At 55.0% G+C, this 20105-nt stretch overlaps 7 protein-coding genes and 3 non-coding genes across 10 annotated transcripts; 7 read left to right on the top strand and 3 right to left on the bottom strand.

The window, feature by feature from the left end:
• Nucleotides 1-1001: 1001 nt before the first annotated feature.
• On the top strand, nt 1002-1567 carry ColSpa_06122 (60S ribosomal protein L14-A; the record flags this gene model as incomplete). Its single annotated transcript, XM_049272334.1, has 2 exons — nt 1002-1130; nt 1253-1567. 2 exons carry the CDS (start codon nt 1002-1004, stop codon nt 1565-1567), a joined length of 444 nt encoding a protein of 147 aa, XP_049128291.1.
• A 2153-nt stretch (nt 1568-3720) lies between these two features.
• ColSpa_06123 (ATP synthase subunit d, mitochondrial) lies at nt 3721-4495 on the top strand (the record flags this gene model as incomplete). Its single annotated transcript, XM_049272335.1, has 4 exons — nt 3721-3729; nt 3871-4266; nt 4326-4412; nt 4466-4495. The coding sequence occupies 4 exons, from the start codon at nt 3721-3723 to the stop codon at nt 4493-4495; spliced, it is 522 nt and encodes a 173-aa protein (XP_049128292.1).
• Nucleotides 4496-5127: 632 nt separating this feature from the next.
• On the top strand, nt 5128-6135 carry ColSpa_06124 (AB hydrolase superfamily protein; the record flags this gene model as incomplete). The annotated part of the gene is made up of 2 exons (XM_049272336.1): nt 5128-5468; nt 5508-6135. The coding sequence occupies 2 exons, from the start codon at nt 5128-5130 to the stop codon at nt 6133-6135; spliced, it is 969 nt and encodes a 322-aa protein (XP_049128293.1).
• A 1165-nt stretch (nt 6136-7300) lies between these two features.
• ColSpa_06125 (uncharacterized protein) lies at nt 7301-8060 on the top strand (the record flags this gene model as incomplete). The annotated part of the gene is made up of 2 exons (XM_049272337.1): nt 7301-7545; nt 7658-8060. 2 exons carry the CDS (start codon nt 7301-7303, stop codon nt 8058-8060), a joined length of 648 nt encoding a protein of 215 aa, XP_049128294.1.
• A 1104-nt stretch (nt 8061-9164) lies between these two features.
• ColSpa_tRNA_163 lies at nt 9165-9245 on the top strand. The gene is given in 2 exon segments: nt 9165-9200; nt 9211-9245. It is a non-coding gene; the product is annotated as a tRNA-Gly (tRNA).
• A 708-nt stretch (nt 9246-9953) lies between these two features.
• On the bottom strand, nt 9954-12169 carry ColSpa_06126 (putative MFS-type transporter; the record flags this gene model as incomplete). Its single annotated transcript, XM_049272338.1, has 3 exons — nt 9954-11187; nt 11247-11970; nt 12025-12169. The coding sequence occupies 3 exons, from the start codon at nt 12167-12169 to the stop codon at nt 9954-9956; spliced, it is 2103 nt and encodes a 700-aa protein (XP_049128295.1).
• A 2230-nt stretch (nt 12170-14399) lies between these two features.
• ColSpa_06127 (thioredoxin domain-containing protein) lies at nt 14400-15103 on the top strand (the record flags this gene model as incomplete). Its single annotated transcript, XM_049272339.1, has 2 exons — nt 14400-14560; nt 14674-15103. 2 exons carry the CDS (start codon nt 14400-14402, stop codon nt 15101-15103), a joined length of 591 nt encoding a protein of 196 aa, XP_049128296.1.
• A 164-nt stretch (nt 15104-15267) lies between these two features.
• On the bottom strand, nt 15268-15764 carry ColSpa_06128 (L-rhamnose mutarotase; the record flags this gene model as incomplete). The annotated part of the gene is made up of 2 exons (XM_049272340.1): nt 15268-15494; nt 15548-15764. The coding sequence occupies 2 exons, from the start codon at nt 15762-15764 to the stop codon at nt 15268-15270; spliced, it is 444 nt and encodes a 147-aa protein (XP_049128297.1).
• A 3467-nt stretch (nt 15765-19231) lies between these two features.
• ColSpa_tRNA_164 lies at nt 19232-19312 on the top strand. Its single transcript is given in 2 exon segments — nt 19232-19267; nt 19278-19312. It is a non-coding gene; the product is annotated as a tRNA-Gly (tRNA).
• Nucleotides 19313-19841: 529 nt separating this feature from the next.
• ColSpa_tRNA_166 lies at nt 19842-19954 on the bottom strand. Its single transcript has 2 exons — nt 19918-19954; nt 19842-19877 (listed from the first exon to the last, which is right to left on the bottom strand). It is a non-coding gene; the product is annotated as a tRNA-Met (tRNA).
• Between the last annotated feature and the right edge of the window lie 151 nt (nt 19955-20105).

Consider the following 20105-nt stretch of genomic DNA (forward strand, 5'->3'; position numbering starts at 1 on the left):
ATGTTGACCCTTGGTTCCGTCTCGTAAACACTTTGGTACAGTATGATTAATGGGACAAACATTGTTGATCATCGCACAGCGGGTTGCTGTTATCAACATTCACAGTTTAATACACAGCTATGAATAGACTAATGCAGGCCACAGCGAAGAGGGTACTTGCCATACGGCAGGATACAAAATAAGCGGGTGGACCCGGCAGAAAATTGAGCGGTATAACTTCACGGAATGAAACGAGACGATGATCAGAAGATAATGCATGAATTCTATTAACGTGATATTGAGTGGCTATACTGGTACCTGAATGCGGAGTCAGCAACGTGCATCCCAATGGAGATCAGACAAGAGAGGTAATGTCAAGGTTGGAGGTCAGAATATGTAAGAAATTGAATATCATATATTCAGACGATATAGCCGCTCCGGCGAAAGAGGGCCACCGAATGAAATCAATCGCAAATTGTTCTCATCATTCCAGGAGAGGGCGGGTACGAGAAGATTGGAATTGTAAACATACCTTTGTTCATTCTGCAGCCTCGTCGTTGAGGGCCATGTTTTTGCACCTCGAAGCTGGTAAAGAAGGGAGAGTAGACATAGAAGAGGAAGCACGAAGAACTGCACCTTTAAGCTGAAGAGAAAAAAAAAGTTCTGTCGTTGGTGGGGCACGCGCCATGCAGCATGAGCACCATGAGGTGGGCGACGACCGCTGACCGCCCAGCTAGGCCATTTTTGGAAATACCCACTCGGCTCGGCAAATCGCACCTTCCGACAGTCGAAAAACGCTCTTGCCCTAAGGTCCCCAAGCTTGTGCGTCTGGAAATCGACGCAACTCGACAAAAAAACCGCTGTGCCGAAACGTGACTTCGAACTCCATCACCACTAACCAGCAGCAAATCTTCGACGTCTGGTAAGTCGACGCGCCCCTCCACAACCAAACAAAAACACCACTCCGAGTCCGCATCACCGATTTCTAACTTCGCGATCCAACTTCCAGACCGACCAGCAAAATGGGTGACGCTACCATCGAGGGTTCTAAGTGGCGACTGGTCGAGGTCGGCCGTGTCGTCCTTCTCCAGGGCAACAGCCCCTACGCCGGCCGCCTGGCGACTATCGTCGAGATCATCGACCACAAGCGCGTACGTTACGACAGCTCCTCCTGATCCTGCTCCTCCCCCCGATACGATTGCTTCTGAGCGCGCGCGCACACATGCACTGTTATAGAAGGAAACAGAATTCTAACATCAAGTTCGAATTATAGGCTCTGGTCGACGGCCCCTCCTCAGACGCTCAGCTCGCCGTTCCCCGCCAGCCCATCTCTCTCGCCAACGCCCTCCTCTCTTCCCTCAAGGTCGAGGGCCTGCCCCGTGGCGCCCGCACCGGCACCGTCAAGAAGTTCTGGGAGAAGTCCGAGATCGACGCCAAGTGGAAGGAGACCAACTGGTTCAAGCGCAGCACCCAGATCGAGCGGAGAAAGAACCTCACCGACTTTGACCGCTTCAAGGTCCTCCGCCTCAAGAAGCAGCGCCGTTTCGAGCAGCGCAAGGAGCTGGCCAAGGTCAAGGCCGCGGCGTAATGGACTTGCGATTGGGACGTCTATGGGGTTGACTTTGAAGACTACGGGGCTGGTTTAGAGCGTGACAGCATGGGATCCGGTTTGGTCTGCATCACCGCAGCATTGGGTTGCTGCACATCTCTTTTGCTCCGTAACTGGAAGGGCTGTATGTCACAATCATCATCAATCATATGATGACCGGCGTCAAATACGGAAATTCAGAGACAAAAAATGAATTCATGGCACAATCAGAAAAATAGATTGGTTGGCTCGTGACGGGGACACGGAGTAAAGATTTTTTTCGGTTTTCCTTTGAGACTCTGTAATTCTGACGATCATGAACTTTTCTGGCGTGCATGTATGTATGTTGTATCTGCCGCGGAATCGCCCACGAAACCCAGCGTTTCTCCGCCCAGCCCAATGTCCGAGACTTGTAGACAACGTCAGGCTCTCCCTCAGCCTTGTAGAAATAACGGGCAGGATGTCATTCGTCTCTTTAAAGGACCTTGCAACCGCGTGCATCTGGGGATTCTGAGCTGGGGACCGACCGGCTGTTTGCTTACCTAATACTCCCCAGTCGCCAGAGGTGCTCCTGCCCGCAGTCAGTGTTCTGCAAACCCTATCAATTTTCTACGATCTCTCCTTCAAACCACAAGCCACCGAATATTCCCCCACGTCGAGTCGAGATTCCCTCGTTCTAAACTTTGGTAAGTACCGCTGTGCCCCTGACGGAATTTTTGACGCCATTGCCCAAACGACGAAGCCACGGCTGCTCGACCGAATTTTGTGCGAAAAGTTGGCAATTCCCTATTTTTTCCCACAGACACACCAAACCCGAAGCTCGCCAAATCAGCTTCTTTGCGCGATCCTAGCTCCCACCACACCACCACCACCAAAAAAAGAACCCCGCAGCTAACAATTTTTTCCGCGGTTCACAGTCGACAAAATGGCCAACCCCCGCGTTGAAGAGCTTCCCGATGACGAGACCAAGAAGGTCTCCGTCGAGGAGCACGAGGACGAGAGCTCCGACTCCGAGGTTGAGGGCGAGGAGGCCGAGGGCCTTCCCTCCGGCTCCACCGCCATCATCCACTCCCGCAACGAGAAGAAGGCCCGCAAGGCCCTCGAGAAGCTGCACCTGACGAGAGTGCAGGGCATCACCCGCGTCACTCTCCGTCGCCCCAAGAACGTGAGTGTCTGAGAAAGAAGCGCCGGTGCCTTTGGAGGTGGTACAGTGCGAAGCGGGGGTTCAACAAGGCTGACCCACGTCCCAGATCCTCTTCGTCATCAACAACCCCGAGGTCTACAAGTCCCCCAACAGCAACACCTACATGTAAGTCACAGGCGCGCCAGACCGCAAGACATGCGGAAGCTGACACTGTGTCCCAGCGTCTTCGGTGAGGCCAAGATTGAGGACCTTAACGCCACTGCCCAGCAGGCTGCCGCCAGCAGCTCGCCGCTGCCGGTGGTGAGCACGACCACGCTGGCCACAGCCACGCTGAGCCCAGCAAGGCCGCCGACGCCGAGGCCAAGAAGGACGAGGAGGAAGATGACGGCGAGGAGGTTGATGCTGAGGGCATCGAGGACAAGGATATTGAGCTGGTCATGACCCAGGCCAACGTCAGCCGGAAGAAGGCCATCAAGGCCCTGAAGGAGAACGACAATGATATCGTCAACTCGATTATGGCATTGAGTATTTAGCGACGGCTACGGCCAAAGATAGTTTCTCAAAATCTCGATAACGGCAAAAAGGACGGCACGGGTTGGCATGTACAATTCCCAGGGAGTTGACTCCGAAAAGTCTCTTTCGCAATAAGAGGTCATGATAATCGGCGTTTTCGTCTTAGTTCTGTGTATATCGTGAAACGTGCAAGCATCGTCAATGGTTCATCAATTACATTCCGAGATATGCTGCAGTTCGTTCATACAGATCGAGTTGAGTTACCCCTCGATTCTCGCGTATTGGCTCAGACCGAATTCGCAGGGAGCTCTGCCCCACCATCTAACCGTTTGCTCCCGCCAACCAAGTGCCACATCCGTGCGGCTATCACGTGATCTTCCGTGTGACCCAGTTCATCCCGGCTCTTTCTCTGCTTTCCGTTCGGCAAAGTCAATCAACAACCTCACGTCGACGCAACTCCCTCTCCACTCCCCCGAACCCTCAACATATCCTCAAAATGGCCGCAGTACGTATATCCCATCCGTTTTCGATCGTACCCTCCTACCGATTGATGCAATTCCCGACGATGCCGCCAATTGGGCCGCGCACCCGCGGTTCTGCTCCCTTGAAGCCGGGCCTGAGCTAATTTCTTCTTCCCCTGCAACAGCGAAGCGCAGCTCTCAAGCTCGACTGGGCCAAGGTCACCACCTCGCTCGGCCTGCGCGGCCAGACCGCTGCCTCTCTCCAGGCCTTCAAGCAGCGCAACGAGACCGCTCGCCGCCGCGTTCAGCAGCTCTCGGAGCTCCCCACGACCGTCGACTTCGCCCACTACCGCTCCGTCCTCAAGAACCAGGCCGTCGTCGACGAGATCGAGAAGCGCTTCACCGCCTTCAAGCCCGCCACCTACGACGTTAGCCGCCAGATCAAGGCCATCGAGGCCTTCGAGGTCGAGGCTGTCAAGAACGCCGAGGCCACCAAGCAGAAGGTCGACCTCGAGCTCAAGGACCTCGAGAAGACTCTGACCAACATCGAGTCCGCTCGTCCCTTCGAGGACCTCACTGTCGTACGTGCCGACCCGGGGAATGGCAATTGCACGCGTTTGGATGCTTACAATGATCGCAGGACGACGTTGCCGCCGCCGAGCCCTCGATCGACGAGAAGACCTCCCAGCTCGTCTCCAAGGGCCGCTGGTCCGTTCCGGGATACAAGGTACGGTCAATCTGCAACGCAGGTGCGCTCCGGCATGCTAATACCCTCTGCAGGAGAAGTTCGGCGATCTCTCGGTGCTATAGACGCGTTCGCTCTTCGATTCCCTTTGTGTACTCTAGCATTGTAGATAGGCGATCGGTCCGAGGGGAGGGAATCAACCCAGTGGACATTAATATCGACCTTTTGTACCAAGCGCATTGTTTCAATACCTGATGCCCATCCGCGGTGCTCGACAAAGTGTCCGACGCATATCTGACGAGCGCTACAGTTCGGTTGAATTTTTCCGTTCGGAGTTTACGTCCTCGGCGGTAACCCCAGTGTCCTTTATCCGACCCAAACTAGCAACCATTCGCCAAAACAGCCCCCTTTCTTACCAGCAGTATGAGAAACCCGTGCAAATTAACCTTTGGATGTCGGATAGCCAGCCCACCGAACTCTGCTACAATGCGGCGCTCAGGGTTGCGCTTACGCCCGCTCCGAAACTCGGCACTACTGCCGGATAAATGAGATCTAATCGCGACATCAAAAGCCCGGAATCACCGACTACCCCACCCACATCGTCAGTCTCAATTCTCAGCTTAAAAGTATCTAACTTTCCACCTGGCTACAAGCGTCGTGCGGATGCTATATACCGTCACTCTCGTCGATTCACTGGCCCTGTTAGGTTTGCTAGGCGTCCTATGCTCGCTACTAATCTCATTCACGCAAACTCGCCATGGACTCATTGAACCACTTCATCCTCAAAGAAGCACCCCCTCTAGATCCTGCCTGGCTCACCTTCGAGGAAGAAGCAGGTCTCAAGGCCCCGAAGAAACTTTACAGCTCACCTCTTGATCGCCAGCCCGTTTACGCGGAAGAATGTAGACAGCTGAACGCCCGTATGCTCAGCCCCGAGGGGCCATATCATCATCTCTCGCACTTCTCGACGCAGAAAATGACCACCTCGTCAAGCCTCGACGGCTTCGCCATCCCGATTCTCCGCTTCTTCGACGATAGCCTCGACTCGACGTCCAAAAACGATGGGTTCGTAGTGGTCTACTACCATGGCGGCGGACTGTACGTTGGTGAGGCAGATAGTGAAGAACTCGCATGCAGGCGAATCGTCAACGACTTTGCAGGTGCGACGGTGTATTCCGTGGGATATAGGCTCATGCCGACCTTTTCTGCGTCGACCTGCGTATCTGACTCGCTTGACGCCTTCACCCACGTCCGCTCCCGCCACTCGTCCGCGAAGCTCGTACTCTTCGGCTCCTCGAGCGGTGGGCAGCTCGCGACCACCGTCTCGCAACTCGCGCCACGTGGTAGCTTCCACGGCGTCGTGCTCCGGTGTCCCGTGACCAGCGACGGCGGCGGCTCTCTGGACTTCGTCCCGGAATATCTTCGGCATGCGTATACCTCCGCCTCGCCATCTTTCACGAGTACTTTGGGGAATGTATTCCGGCGGGTTTCGCCGAGAGACGGGCTGGAGACGCTGCCGCTCGAAGCCAAACCGGAGGAACTGAGGGGAATGCCGAGGACATGGGTACAGGTGTGCAGTAATGATACGCTGTACTCGGACGGGGTTTGCTATGCGATGGCGCTGACGGAGGCCGGGGTTGAGGTCCGGGTTGAGGTTGTGACAGGATGGCCGCATACGTTCTGGCTGAAGGCGCCCGGGTTGAGGAGGGCGATTGAGGCGGAGGAGGAGATGGTGGAAGGGTTGAGGTGGGTTTTGGAGGGTTAGTGGAAACTGAGTAAAGATTTCAATGATTTTTATAAACTTAATCTATGAAAGTCAAGACTTTTGATCATTGTTCCAATAGGACAGAGTTACTTATTTGTATTATATCTAGTGATGGTCGATAGTATCTCCTCATGCCGTCATTTCCAACTGGATTTGACTATGGTTCCAGGAATGATTGCTAAGCGCTGCATGGACCACCTTCAATAATAAGGAGCAAATGTAACACATAAGAGATCCAGTTCATGACTGTCTCTCTGTATCTTCCACGTGCAGGATGAAAACATGTAGGTGTGGCACAATGTCTTGGTTTTTCTCGGAGCTCGGGTCCATCTGGAAACAAAACGCCATTTTCAGAAGGGTTTTCCTTTGACTTGGCGCAAGTTTTTGCTAAACTGACGAGATGTTCATGCGACACAATCCAATATGTCCCATTTCGTGCTGGAGGGAGATCAGGCTGTATCTGTGGCGAGAATTCACTTGACGAGTGGGGTCAAGTTCACGACATCGGCATGTCAGCTAGCTACGATAAGCAAAACAAAGTGTATTATCGAAATTCGAGAGTGTCAACAACTACATCGTCCTGCTATCTTGCTTTGAAGACATAACTCATCTATGTATTGAGCTAAACATATCTTGGGAATGTGCCTGTATTAACACAAGGGCCAGGGTTCTGGAATTACAAGAAGGATAAAGAACTATTCAATTACATCACAGAGAATGGCCAAGAGTAATAGCAAGGTCGCAACTCCTAGCCCATATATGAAGAATAACTGCCTTTAAATGAGTTTCTTGACCATCTATGATTACTGTGCACTCAGGAGGCTGAATTCCCTTTCAGATTGTTTTTGCCTTTTCTTACTGCGCCGGGCTCCGTCGACCGTTCTTTCCTTACGTATCGCTCCTTCCTGCTTTCTGTTTTCTCTTGAAGCTAACTACTCATACGGACCGATCGGTTGGTATGCCGCCCAAAGAGTATTTCATTCTCATCTCTCACCCCTCAACCGACTTTCTTTCTTCCACCCACCCACATCACAACAATCCAGCCTGCCTAAAGAGGTCAGGTAGGACAATACAAAGTAAGAAAGCCAAATACACACTTGATATTCACACGCGCTCACAAGTCAAATAGTACCCAAGGAAAAACAGCAGAAATCCAACAGCAACCATGGCGGGTGACGGGCGCAAGAAAGGAGGTGTCTACAGTGACAACCCCAACACCAAGAGAACGCGCGACTTTCTGCGAAGACTCCCTCCCAACAGAAAGGAGGCGAGACGCAGGGGATCCCTTGAGTACCGTGCTTTCCGCACTACTTGCATCACCCGCTCAAAGAAGGCGGACTATCACAAGGCCACTCGCAACGGCAAGCTTGCCATGTTGCGTGAAGCTTGCCACAAGTCGCTTGCCAACCGGTATGTACCTTTCGCCTTTCATCTCCCTTCACTACCTTTGATTGCCGTCTTTCTTTAAGCGTTCATCACGGAATACACGTGAATATGGCTTGTATACTGACTGGACACCCAGGCTGAAGAGAGGCGTTGAGTACGTGGGTACCGACATTGAGATCTTCATTGCTCGCTTTCACGATCGCGTCATCAAGCAGAACGCCGACGCTGACGCTGGCGCCTCTGATGATGCCGACACTTCCGGCCCTGCTAGTGAGGCGTGCGACTTGGAATCCGACAACGAGCAGCCCGCCACTGTCCCCATCGGCGACCCGTCGACGGCGTCCGCGAGCCTGTCTGACACAGCCAATTTGGCCGACTTTATCGACTACGACCAGGGTGTGGCCGATGAGTTCAGCAAATACGTGGAGCAGCTCGAGGAGAAGCAGGAGATGATCCTCCAGGAGCTGAGCGTCCGCTCCTACACCCAGTTCGAGACCGCGAACAGCTTGGGTCTCCTGCTTGAGGCCGCTGGCTTCTAAGCACAAAACTTCCAACTCTCTCATCTGATGATGGTCGCGACTTACGCTGGCTGGCTGGGATGCCAACGTAAGATGCCGTCCTCAACTCGGCAGACACTGGCTGGGGTTGACGGGTAGACACGTAAGGGATGGGATGAATATCAACACCCTTGATGGATAGGGGAAGTTTCTGGTACGGCAAGGAGTGAACATTATGACAGACGCGAATCAAGGAAATCCGGCCGACACTGAGACTCCACGTGAAGACGGGCGGTGATGTTTATGTGGCGATGAACAATGACGTACAGACCCGACGTAATGAGACCCAGACAAGACACGAGACGATTCGTATGTCGACACCTTCATCAGCCTAATACGAAGTCCTGACTTCCAATGTGATGGTGATCCATGATGGCGACTTGACTGGCTGGAGCCTCAGCTACTGTCATGAGACTGAACTTGGGCACCACGCAACCAGCCGCCCCTTGTGGGTCAGGCATAGGTCTGTGTAAGCTGGCTGCGAGCTACCAGCCTGGTAAAACCCTCAAAGGCCATAGTCCATGGCATCGAGAACAAGCAAAGATGCCGCGCAGGCTCACTTTTCCGTACCAACGTTCGCAGATGCAGCGGTACAGGAGCAGATGCGAACAAGTCTCTCAACAGACCAGTTTGCACCACGCTTCAACGCAGAACACCCATCGAAGCAAACAGACTAAACACAACGTCATCGCGCTCTGGGGCCCGGTCATCCCCAGCTAGAAAGCAACCACCACGGGACATGGGACCGAACCGCAGTCCCCGCCTCCCCCGTCGTACTCGGACGTGGACCAAGGATGTCGGATTAAGCTAAAACGCACGCCCGGTTGTGTCGCCGGTGTGGGAACAAGTCCCACCGGCTCCGGTCAAGCCCGCCCCCCTGCTACCTGCCTGGCCCCGTCGAGGTCCCCATCCAGACTTTCCACGCCCCCGCCGCCGCCAATTTGCAATTTCCGTAGATATCCCGCGCACAATATCTGTAATCCCACCACTCGAAAGACGAGAACCCACAGAGGGTTCTCTCGCCCCGCCAGCCATGAGCGCAGTCTGGGCCGCACCGAAGCATCCACAAGAAGTGGCTATTCGTCTGCGCCGATGGTTTAGTGGTAAAATTCTCCGTTGCCATCAAGCAGCGTCGGGGAGCCGGGGGTTCGATTCCCCCTCGGCGCAATTCTTTTGCGTTTGTACATCTTTTTGCCGGATGGCTGGTGGCGTTGGTTATCCCACGGGAGAGGGGCGGCTGTAGGGGTCATGTTTCTTAACGTTTGTGAGGTGAGCGGGCGGCTGGGTGGTTGCTTGTTGACGGGACATAGGGGCCGGATGTGTCTAATCAGGTGATGTGTGGGATACTTGGTGTCGGATTGGCGGCTGGGGGAACGAGTATTGTCATGGCGTTGACTCTTCTGGTGTTGCCGGTTCGACGTCTCTCGTGATGGTGTTTGGCCGTTAACTATAGTGTTGCAAGATCTTGCGCACGGGACGGACTGCGGTACCAATGCCATCAATTCTCTTGCTCAAAAATCGTGAACGGTAGAAACAAGTTTTATGCTCTTGAGAACCGAAGTTGCTCTGATCTGTTCTAGGATGCAAGAGTTCTAAAAAGGTATCGTGAGAACCGGGGACATGCATGGTGAAAACAACCACCAAAAGACCTAAACGCCAGGGTCCACTGATCCGACCCTCCAAAGTCCATCCAAAGACATCATCAAATTGTACCGAAATTGTAAACGACAGAAACCCTTCTGGCGGTAAAGACCATGTACGACGCTGTCATGATGCAAGAAACAATCTGTGTGACGCACAAATCAAACGCTTTGACATGCAACTCCAGCATCATGCACGATGCACCCAAACTCAACCCAAGAATGCAGCAACTCATCAAAGCTTCTCCATAAAATTCTTCCTCACGGTCCACATGCGCGCCCGCTTGCCGTACAGATACATCGGGATGGAGAAGAAGAGGAAGATGAGCTGGATGACGCCCAGCCAGATAAAGACCATCTTGGGCCCGTCGTCGGTGAGCCAGTGCGTGACGAAGAGGCTAAAGACCAGCCCGTGGAAGATGTTCTTGCTAAAGTTGAGCGTGACGAGCGCCTCGCCCGCGTACTGTCGGTAGCTGTCCACGCAGAACGTGATGGAGGTCGTGGACCCCAGCGTGCAGCCGAACGAGATGAGACCGAAAAAGATGGTGGGCACGATCCAGTGGTCGCGCTCCTGCGCGGACCATCCGAAGCCCATGAGGCCGATGACGGTGGTGACGGCAACGGGCGCGGCCATGACGAGACGGAACTCGGGCTCGTATAGGCCACCGTTGCGGCGGGCCATGGCCTTGACGATGATGTCACTGACCTTGCCGGCGACGGCCGTGCCGAGGATGCCTCCAATGAAGGGGGACAGGTAGACGAGGCCCGTCTGCAGGGCATTGAAGTTGTAAGACTCGCGGTTGCGGTAGATGAGGGCCACCGACTCGGAGACGACAATCAGCCAGCCAACCGACAGGGCGTAGACGACCGAGGACCACAGCACCGCCGGGTAGGCGAACAGGACAAAGGGCCGGAGCATGACCTTGAACCACTTGTCATGGTTGAGGCGGCCGTTCCAGGGCTTCAGCTGCTCGGTGAAGGACTTTGCGGGCTGGTGGCGGAGGGCGTGGGTGTAGGCCAGGGCCTTTGGCGGGGAGTGGACGTCCAAAGAGTCCGTGGCGAACTTTTCGCTCTCAATGGCGGGCGCATTGGCGAAGTAGTCCGATCCCGAGGTGGGGGTACCCGAGGTGCCCGAGGGGCGGGGGCCGGGCGCAGTGTTGTGAGCGTCGGAGCCGTTGTCAGCGTTCTTCTCAACGTCTTCCTTTTCCTGGCTGGGGTCGAAAGCGAACCCGACGTGCAGGTCCTTGTGGTGCGAAGGAGTATGCGGCGACTGTAGAGCAGGGCTGGCGGAGGCTGTGATAACATCCGCAGACCCTTGAGGAATGTCGCGACGTGATGACTGCCTACGCCCGAAGCTTGGCCTTCGAGATGGCTTCCGTGACTTGGGAACTGGCGTCCGGTCCCAGAACGTCTCGGGCACGAAGAAGAACAGAAGCACGCCGCAGAATGCGACGACCATCGCAACGACCCTATAAAGCGTGTGAGTCATGGTTTGTATTCTAGATGGGTTAGGAACGTGACGACTTACCAGAACACCCATCGCCATCCCAAGGCTTGGATGACGACGGCGCTGATGAGCGGCACCAGGTTCTTTCCGCCGAGCAGCAGCAGCGTGTAAATGCCGATGCGGAACGCACGCTCGTGGAGGAAGAAGATCTCGGCGATGGTGGCCGACGGGAGACACTCGACGGGGCTCACGGCGATGCCCTGGAAGATTCTGGCCAGGATGAGAGACGTGAAGTTGGGCGACACGGCGGCCCAGACCGAACTGATAATGAAGATGACTGCGCTGAACAGGTAGACCGGCCTCTTTCCATACAGGATAGCCGTAGGCGAGAAGATGACGGAGCCGAGACCCATGCCCATCATGTACAAGCCAGTGGTCAACGAGACCGTTTCCGTCTCGATGTGGTAGTCTTGGGCCACGTTGGTGAAGCCGGCAGCAAGCAAGGGGGTCATGCCTCCGCCGACCATGCAGTAGAAGCCGAGAGACAGCAGCGCGCAGTCGCGCCGCCATGCGGGCCAGTTGAGGGGATCGTTGGCCGACTCTTCCGGTTGGGGGTTGAGGATGATTCCGTCCTTTGTGGTCTTGGCCTCATCCGCTGGAGCTGGATGCCCGGGGGAAGGACGACCGCTAGGCGTCTCAGGCGGCTCCGGGAACCCTGTGGGGATGGAAGAGTGAGAAGTTCTGGCGGGCGCATTGCGCAAGCCCAGGGGCTCATTGCGATGGCTGGCGAGGAGAAGAACGGAGCCTGTATAATGTCAACATGGAGTCTTTGAGGAGTGCAAGTCGCGGGTGTACTAACCGGGTACTTCGATCGTTGTCGGGTCGTTGAGGACGCCCATACTCCATTTTGGAATGCTGGCATTTTGCTCTTCGTTGGTCAGGTTTTTGGGTTTATTGCCAAAAACGCCTCCAAATCGGCTCTTCCAAGTCAGAATGCCTGCCATGGTTACCGATTTCTCGACAGTTTTCCGGCCCAAATGGGGAGAGAGGGAAGAAAAAAAAAAGGGGCAAGGCTAGTACTGTAATCGGTGTCGCGTCTGTTGATAATGCCAAGATTCTGCAAGTCGTGTAAAGAGATGAGAAAGGTGAAAGGAGACGAGTCAAGGGTCGCCAAGAGAGAAGGGGTGCAGTGGTTCGACTGAAGGTTGATCTCAAGTTCGGTCGGGCATGATTCTTCTAGACCAACCGTGCACCCAAAGACCAGATAAGGTTGCAGAAGTCAAAGAGCCGGGGATGGATAAAGCCGAAGCAGCCGCCTAGCAATGCGGTCTCGACAGATTACAAATTCTCCAAGGGAGTATGCAAGATGAGGATGATGAGCTCGCGGCGTTGAACGCAGAGGGGAGCGAGGAGGAGTAGAGTTGAAGGCGGGGTGGACAAAGATGAAATAGCGTCGCGACGAATCTGTCGATAGGAGATAGACAGCCTTCCTTGTATACCGACAAACGACTGCACCCAAAAGCGGCAGACGGTGGACGGGACAAGAGGCGTTCGTTCAGGGCCCGTGCAGAGCGATGGCGTCAGTAGCTATAACGCCCTGTTTGGTTCTGATTAAATAATGATGGGGGTAGCGTCTCACGTAGTGGCAGACGACCAGCAGATCAAGGATGAACCTCGAGCTTTATGGTGGAATGGGGCGGTTGAGGTTGAGCAGAGTGTTGTTATGCTCCGTCAAGCTGGAGGGGGGACATGGGACGAAATGGGATATCGGCAGGCCAGTACCAGGATTGGCTGACCACCGAGTCAAGTGTCAAAGACGACAACAACACGCCGGGATTTATGCTCCCTGTCTTGGAAGAGTCGCTTCGGGCGGGTTCTGTGGGGGTCTTGGGCTGGAGGGCAAAGGAGACGTTCGTCCACTTGATAGACTCGACAACCCTGACAGACGGGCAGGTGACTCGATTCCAGAGCTGCGATGGTCGAAGGAGGTGAGCAACGGGCCACATGCCCAGGCTGATGGATGGTGTGCGCATCTGGATCCTGGCCCCGGGATTCAGGGACCCCTAAAAAGCGAGGCTACTGGAGGCTACTGGAGGCACGTTGCTGACGTCTGACTGGCCGCAGAGTATCTTGCGGCTCCACGCTTGCGAGTTCCATCGTCCATGGGCACAGCCCTTCTTCTCCACTTGAATCGGTAGGAGTGGGAGGAAGGGAGGGGGCAACGTGAATCAGCGGTCGAAGCCGATAGCAAGGCGGTGACGCCAAACCCGGGGACAAGACGCCCAAGTGACTCGAAAGGGGGCCCTCGAAGCAACCACACTCGTCGCGCGCGGTCTGCTGTCCTTTTGCTGATCTTCGGATGCCATGCGACGGCAACTGTCAGTCGCGCACTTTTCCCATGGGGAAATTATAATCATGGCCAGGGTTGCCCTTTTCGCATGAGGCTTGGGGGCGGTGTCAGATATAAATAAGGTGCGTGCCTCAATATCTCGGTCGATATTATACGCGAATGCTTGCGACCGTCGTATGCGGCTCATCTGGACAGGATTAGAACAAAAGATCCAATATATTCGACGTTGGAAAACGGGTAGAACAAACCCTCGTCCATCAAAAGGGTGCCAAGAGTCCTTTCAGCTGATTGCCGCTGGTGCCGTCCCCCCCAAATCCGCGAAACCGCAGATGGGATCCCTGCAGAATCTGCAAACCGCCTGCTTATGTCACCCCAAGCCGCAGCGCCACAACGTCATCGTGCGCAAAGACCTTCGACCCCACACATGGCATGGCGCCTTCCCTCTCCCCCCAATGAGAAACAGCCGTAGTTTAAGCGTGTCAGCGTCCGCATCTGCACCTGCCAGGAAAGGAGCTACCCTAAGCAGCCAAGCAACAACCGACCCGTAGGCGTACGGAAGCTGGACTCGATTTCCTACTGAATCTCCAGATGAACGACTTGACAGACAACGGCAGCTAAGCAAACCCCGGCTCTGTCAAGCACGATTTCCTTGCTAGCTCACACCCCTCAGACACCGACTCTCGTTGCTCTCTCTCTTTCCCATTGGCACATCTCGCGACTTGATCCCTCGTGTCGGCCTTCCCACGTCCTCCCTTCCAAGATTCTGTCGCATATCAGCATCTCGAGTTGCATCGCGACACATCACGAGACGGCCTTCAACGACGTCATTCAGCACCACACGACGTGCATATGCGCAGAGAAAGTATCTTTGACCGCGATTCATTATGCAGCTCCTAAGACATACCGCCCGCAGCGCCCTCCGGACCTGCGACACTCCCCTTGCCAATGGTATTCGGATCGCGCCGTTCAAGCAACCCTTCGCAGCCGCCGTTGCCCCCTTCTCCACGTCTCGTAACAGACCTGCCAAGAACCAGATCTACGCATCGTGAGTGGGACACTGCATGCTTCTTTACACGCTCGTTCCAATTCGTCCGCCATTCCATGCATGTTCGGTTACTTGCCATCAGCCGCCCGCTAACCTCCTGCCGCCGCTTCCAGTGTCCGACGTCCCGATGACTTCCATACCTACCAGCTCCTCTCGTCCTCCTCTCGAACACCTCTGATAACCCTGTGGACCACATCCTGGTGCGGGACGTGTCGAGTCGTGGCGCCTCTAATTCGATCCATTGTGGAATCCGGCGTGGGTGAGGCTGAGGGCGGTGTCGGTTACTGCACGGTCGAGTTTGACTCTCCCGACGTCATGAGCGGGGGGCTGGGCATGACCTACATGATCACGTCGATCCCGACGCTGTTGAGCTTCGACAACCAAGAAGCCCAGATCCAGACAAAGGTTCACGACGCGAAAAAGTTGACGGACCGCGCCTTCCTCGAAGAATGGATCAGGACCGAGGCGAGGCGGCACGGGCAGCGCGGAGGCGGCGGGGGATCCGGCGGCGTCTTCGGCGGGCTATTTGGCGGCTTCAAATGATCCCGGATGGACAGTCACTAGTACGCCGTGCTTCGAGCAATGGCATGTACCTCAATGCGTCTGCCAGCAAAGGGCTGACTAGGCTACCCGGGCGTGATCAAGACGAAAACGCTCATTATTCGGTTGGTCGTTGACTACAAATGCAATACACTCGATACCCGTTCTCAAGGCGTGTAAAACACCTCCTCGACGGGCTTCCACCACGACGGCTCGCCGGCCTCGCTGCTCACGGCGCCGGGGACCACCGACTCCTGCCAACCGTCGGTCATGGCCCACCACTCGCGCACTTTCGGATTTTCCTTCATCTTCTCCATGTCGCCGGCCCAGTCGTAGCCGACATACTTGAAGGTGGCGAACAAAATGCGTGAATCGGGCTCGTGCCAGATGCTGTCTGTTTGGGGGTCAGCTTCTGGGGGGCTTCCCGTGACGGTGTCGGGCACCTACAGTCGACAATGTTGCACTCCTTGATCTGCTTGAGAACCTCGGGCCAGACGTTGGCATGGACCTCCTTGTACTTGTCGATAAACTCGGGCTTAAGCTTCACAATCTGGGCAATACGACGACCGGGGTTCTTCTGTCTGGTGGTGACGGGCGCAGCAGCCTCCACTTCGGTTGGGCTACTGGCCGCGGCGGGGGGAGAAGCACGTTTGCTGGACCACATGATGCTCGTTGGACTCGTCTGAAGGGCTCGTCGTCAATGGCGAAGGAGGTGAAGTTTTTGCTCGCAAATTGTGCTCGGCGGAGGGCTGACCCAAGTGTGTCCCGTGGACTCGAGCGTAGGCCTAGGGAGCCTGGAGCGTCTGCTTAGAGCCGATCAGCGGGGGGCGGTCGAAGACTCGGCTGGATAGGCGGCGGAGAAAGCAACGGGGCTCGGCCACGTCGGGCGAAGAATGTCGCGAGGCGGGGCGCGAGGGGTAGGATTGCGGGGATTTGGGGGACGGCACCCTTCAGTGGCATTCACCGACACACCCGCTGCAGACACGCGAGACACAGAGCACAACAGGACAGCAGCTTTCTGAAAACACAGCAGTTCAAACAAGCAAGCAAACGCTACGCGCACACACTACTGCACACCTGTCTTTGGGAGAGCCGTTTTGGCTGTGGTGTCAGGTGAAGGGGTCGCCGAGCGACTTGGAAGAGAACCGGAGACGGACACTTTGGAACGTCGACGGCAACGATCCCGTCTCTTCGTGCTTATCGTTTGACCCAATCAACACTGCTAGATGCGATGTGATGTAATTCGTCGTCGTACGGTCGGGGGACGGAGTGGTCGGCTGCAGTGACGTTGGGGGAGACACTATCAATGGGAGATACGCAGTCGGCAGCCCGCGCCAGACTGCGAATGGGCGACAGCCTGTCTCTTATACATTCGCCGGTGCAAAGTGCCCAGTCCTTTTCATTGCAGGCCTGCGCCAGCAGCAGCAGCAGAGATGCAGACACTTCAGTACCGGGGTCCGTGTCGAGTGTCACACGGTGCCGCATCGTCTGAACTCGAGGATCTGAGTGTCTCCGGGCGTCTGTCTCACTCACTCTATTTCACTCGTGAGGGGGCTACCCACACTCAATATTCTCCAACCGTTTTCGAACAGCAGACAGACCGCGGCAGCGGAACCGTCAAGGTTCTGGGTCCTGCACTGCAATGTGCCTAGGCACACACAAACCCCGGTGGGAGAGTTCCATCGAGTTGTGCTTCCCCCCCGGTCAGCTCGGGGCTCCGGTCTCGACCCTCGAACTCAACCCCCACCAGCCGCCCCGAGTTCCCTCTTTCAGCCTGGATGGGTTTCCATGGATCCAGTGGTTCCTGGTGGTATTTATCCGCTAATCAGGGGTCTCGGGGGTTTTTTTTTTCTCCCTCCGTGTGGGAGTCGCCACGGACGTCGGCTCGTGCGAACAGGGCAAACAGACGACCCGGCCTGAGTTTGACGGGTTGATGGCAGAGCAGGGTGACAGGACACAGGTGCGCTTGTCGGTGCGGCGCTGCGGGCAAGTCGAAGCGAGTCGGTTATCTGCCCGCGTCTGCGGGTCCTGATCGGCGAATCATGGAGGTTCCGCCCGCCTGCCCGACCAACGGACGGGTTGGTAAGCTCGCCTGCTCTGCTCTCCGCTGCATCGCGTCTCTGTGGGCCGCTCTGCTGTTACTATTACAGTATGACCGTGACATCCCGCCGACCTGCCGGCGGGTTAGTAATCGAGCCGCTGAAGATCAGTACAGCGCACAACCGTGGTATCCGTCACTACACGGGGGACTCTTCTAATCAACTTGTTATGAAGAACAGGACATAGGCAAGTGTTTGCTCGAAATCGCAACAGTAGAGTGCGTGCCTGCCCCATGCAACGTTTGCTTGTTTCCATCACGCGTCTCAGCCCTGCCCGTCTCGCGAGCACCTGAACCCAGTCTCACAACCTGCGACCGACGCCGTCGGATGGTTTCAAGCTTGAAATTCGAGCGGACCGGCCAGCGGCAACTCCCGCTCCCGTCTCAGGTGTTGTCCGTGTTTATAGATTGTAGAAGAGGTGATCGACTCGGTCCCCTTGGGTTCGAGGCTGAAAATAGCCGCCTTTGGACGAGCCCTCTGCTGGGGTGTTGTCTCTATGGCACGTCTCAACATGATCCGAACCTCCTGTCAGCTATGTACGGCGATCATGACCGTGGTCCCCAGCCTCATACCATCAACCTTGGCACGTTATTTAAGGCATTGAGCCAGATCTAAATTGTATCCTGCCTTTCTTATTCCATCACCTGCCCGTCATCTCCACCATCCATCCATGATCCCAGCACTTGGAGGGACCAAAGAAAACTAGACAAGAGAGGCAGCAGGCGTGGAGGACATAAAACGAGCAACGGAGGTAACAGGCACAAAGGTAGAGCGGTGTGTATCAACCCTGAAGCTTGCCCATTTCCTGCCTCTCCATGTGGCTCGGTACTAGATGCGTCGACCGACTGCGGTGGACGCGCCGCATCTCATGTCTGTGTAGTTGACATCAAAGTGCCATGTGGTTTGGAGACTTGTCATAGCCCCGCACACATTGAAGTAGGCACATGCAACATGATGGAATCACCAATGGACGCGATGAATGACTGTACAACCGTGATACGAGTGCGCGTGCCGCCCAGTCGGCACTAGCTTTTGCAGAGGCAGAAGTCGGGGAGGCTGATATACCATTCACAAGGGATTGAATGAAGGATGGACTGGTGATCACAGCGTAGCGGAATCGATGGGCTGCTGTCGTTTTATCGGGACTGTGAGGGTTGCGAGCGGATGGTGAGGCTTGAGTCTGCATAGTGTGCGGCGCTGGCGTGTAAGCATGACGCTGGTCCTGGCAATGTGTCTATCGGTCTATAGTCGGCGTCTCAAGCCGAGAACCCCAAAGAGAAGCAAAGGTTTACCAAAGAGGTTTTGAACGGCTCTGCTCGCCATTGCGAGCGGAAGGACAAGTCAGTGCTAGAGACTCAAATTGCAAGTCCGTCTCGTTCCCGCAGGCGGTGTCTTGCTTGGTTCCTTCGGCATGCTGTCCGAGCATTAGTCTCCCACGGGACACTGCGTGACATCTCTGAGAAGACGGAACTGATTCGACCCCTAAAGCGAAAGACTGCAATTCCGTCTTCTTTAGCAGGTAGTAGAGTTGCCGCTACTGTAACGCGATGCAGCGTCGTCGAGGGCTGCGTGTGATTGAGAGTTGATGGGTAAGAATGTGGAAAGGCTGGAATAATCAGCTGATTATGTTATGACTGACCTGAGTCTTTGGAAAGAATTCAGGGTTATTCTGCCCGGTTTCCGAGCATTTAGTGTGACTTAATGATTAAAACTGCTATTTTATACTTGTTTTAATAGTGTTGAACATGTGTACACATTCACATTTTGTATTACTGCGCAATCTTCGGTCGAATCTAGCGATGATATCCATAATAACATCCTGACTGAGCCATGAGATGGAACAGTAACTCAATTCACTGCAATTGACCACGACCAGCGGCTTCCGGTCTTGTGTCGCTGTCCACCGAGCCCTGGATGCTATCACGGGCCGGAGCGGGACCTCGCTCAAACCTGGACTCGGTGTGTCGTTGTCGAGCATTCATAGACCCACAACCACGGACTCCTGACATCTCAATTCACGAGTCATCAAAGTGCGCCGATGGTTTAGTGGTAAAATTCTCCGTTGCCATCAAGCAGCGTCGGGGAGCCGGGGGTTCGATTCCCCCTCGGCGCATTCCTTTTGTTTTTGCTTTGGTGCCGTCCTCGTCATGCACCACCGGGGTTGGTTGCATTTGCTGTGTGGACTTTTGGTTTTTGGCCGTTTTGTGTGCGCCAGCCAGGACAACAGACCCCACATTGGCTTTGTGCTCGGTGGGTGCATCCTGAGTGAAGATTGCAGATGTATGAGCTGTGGACAAGAGAATGTCGTCGGGGGATGTTGAGATGAGTGCTTGGAAAAGCTCGCGTTTGACTGAGACTAAGGAATATGTGCACCAAACAATACCAAGTCTGTTTCATAATCTCGTTGATGCTCGCGGCCGCCCTCTCGTTTCTACGACTTGAGTCTTCGCAACCATTCCTCTAGCAATATGGAAATTGTTGGTGACTGCCGCAATTTCTCTCGAGATGATCAAAGCAGCATCAAGCGCAAGTTGTTATCAACCACCTGTATTCATAGCCTCATAGCCATAATTGCTCAATGTCACCCGCAAACGCAATAGTGCTAGTCAAAAAGATCATCGTCGCAAATGCAAAAGCTAAAGTGTCCCTGGCAAGGCTCGAACTTGCGACCTTTGGATGTCCCTGGAGTGTATTCCAGAGTCATTTCAACAAACTGAATATGAGACCAACGCTCTTCCAACTGAGCCACAGAGACCGTGTGAGTGGGTGACGGGGTGGATGGAAGACGAGAAGAAGGGCACATCGTGGGCGGGGAGCGAAAAGATGCAGATGGGGCAGTGGAGATGACAGCAGCCAGTCATGCGTTGAAGACGAGGACGAGGACCCTCTGTTAAGTATATCAGAGG

Source organism: Colletotrichum spaethianum (assembly GCF_022836535.1).
Source record: "Colletotrichum spaethianum MAFF 239500 DNA, contig14, whole genome shotgun sequence".
In the NCBI taxonomy this organism is placed as follows: Eukaryota; Fungi; Ascomycota; class Sordariomycetes; order Glomerellales; family Glomerellaceae; genus Colletotrichum; species Colletotrichum spaethianum.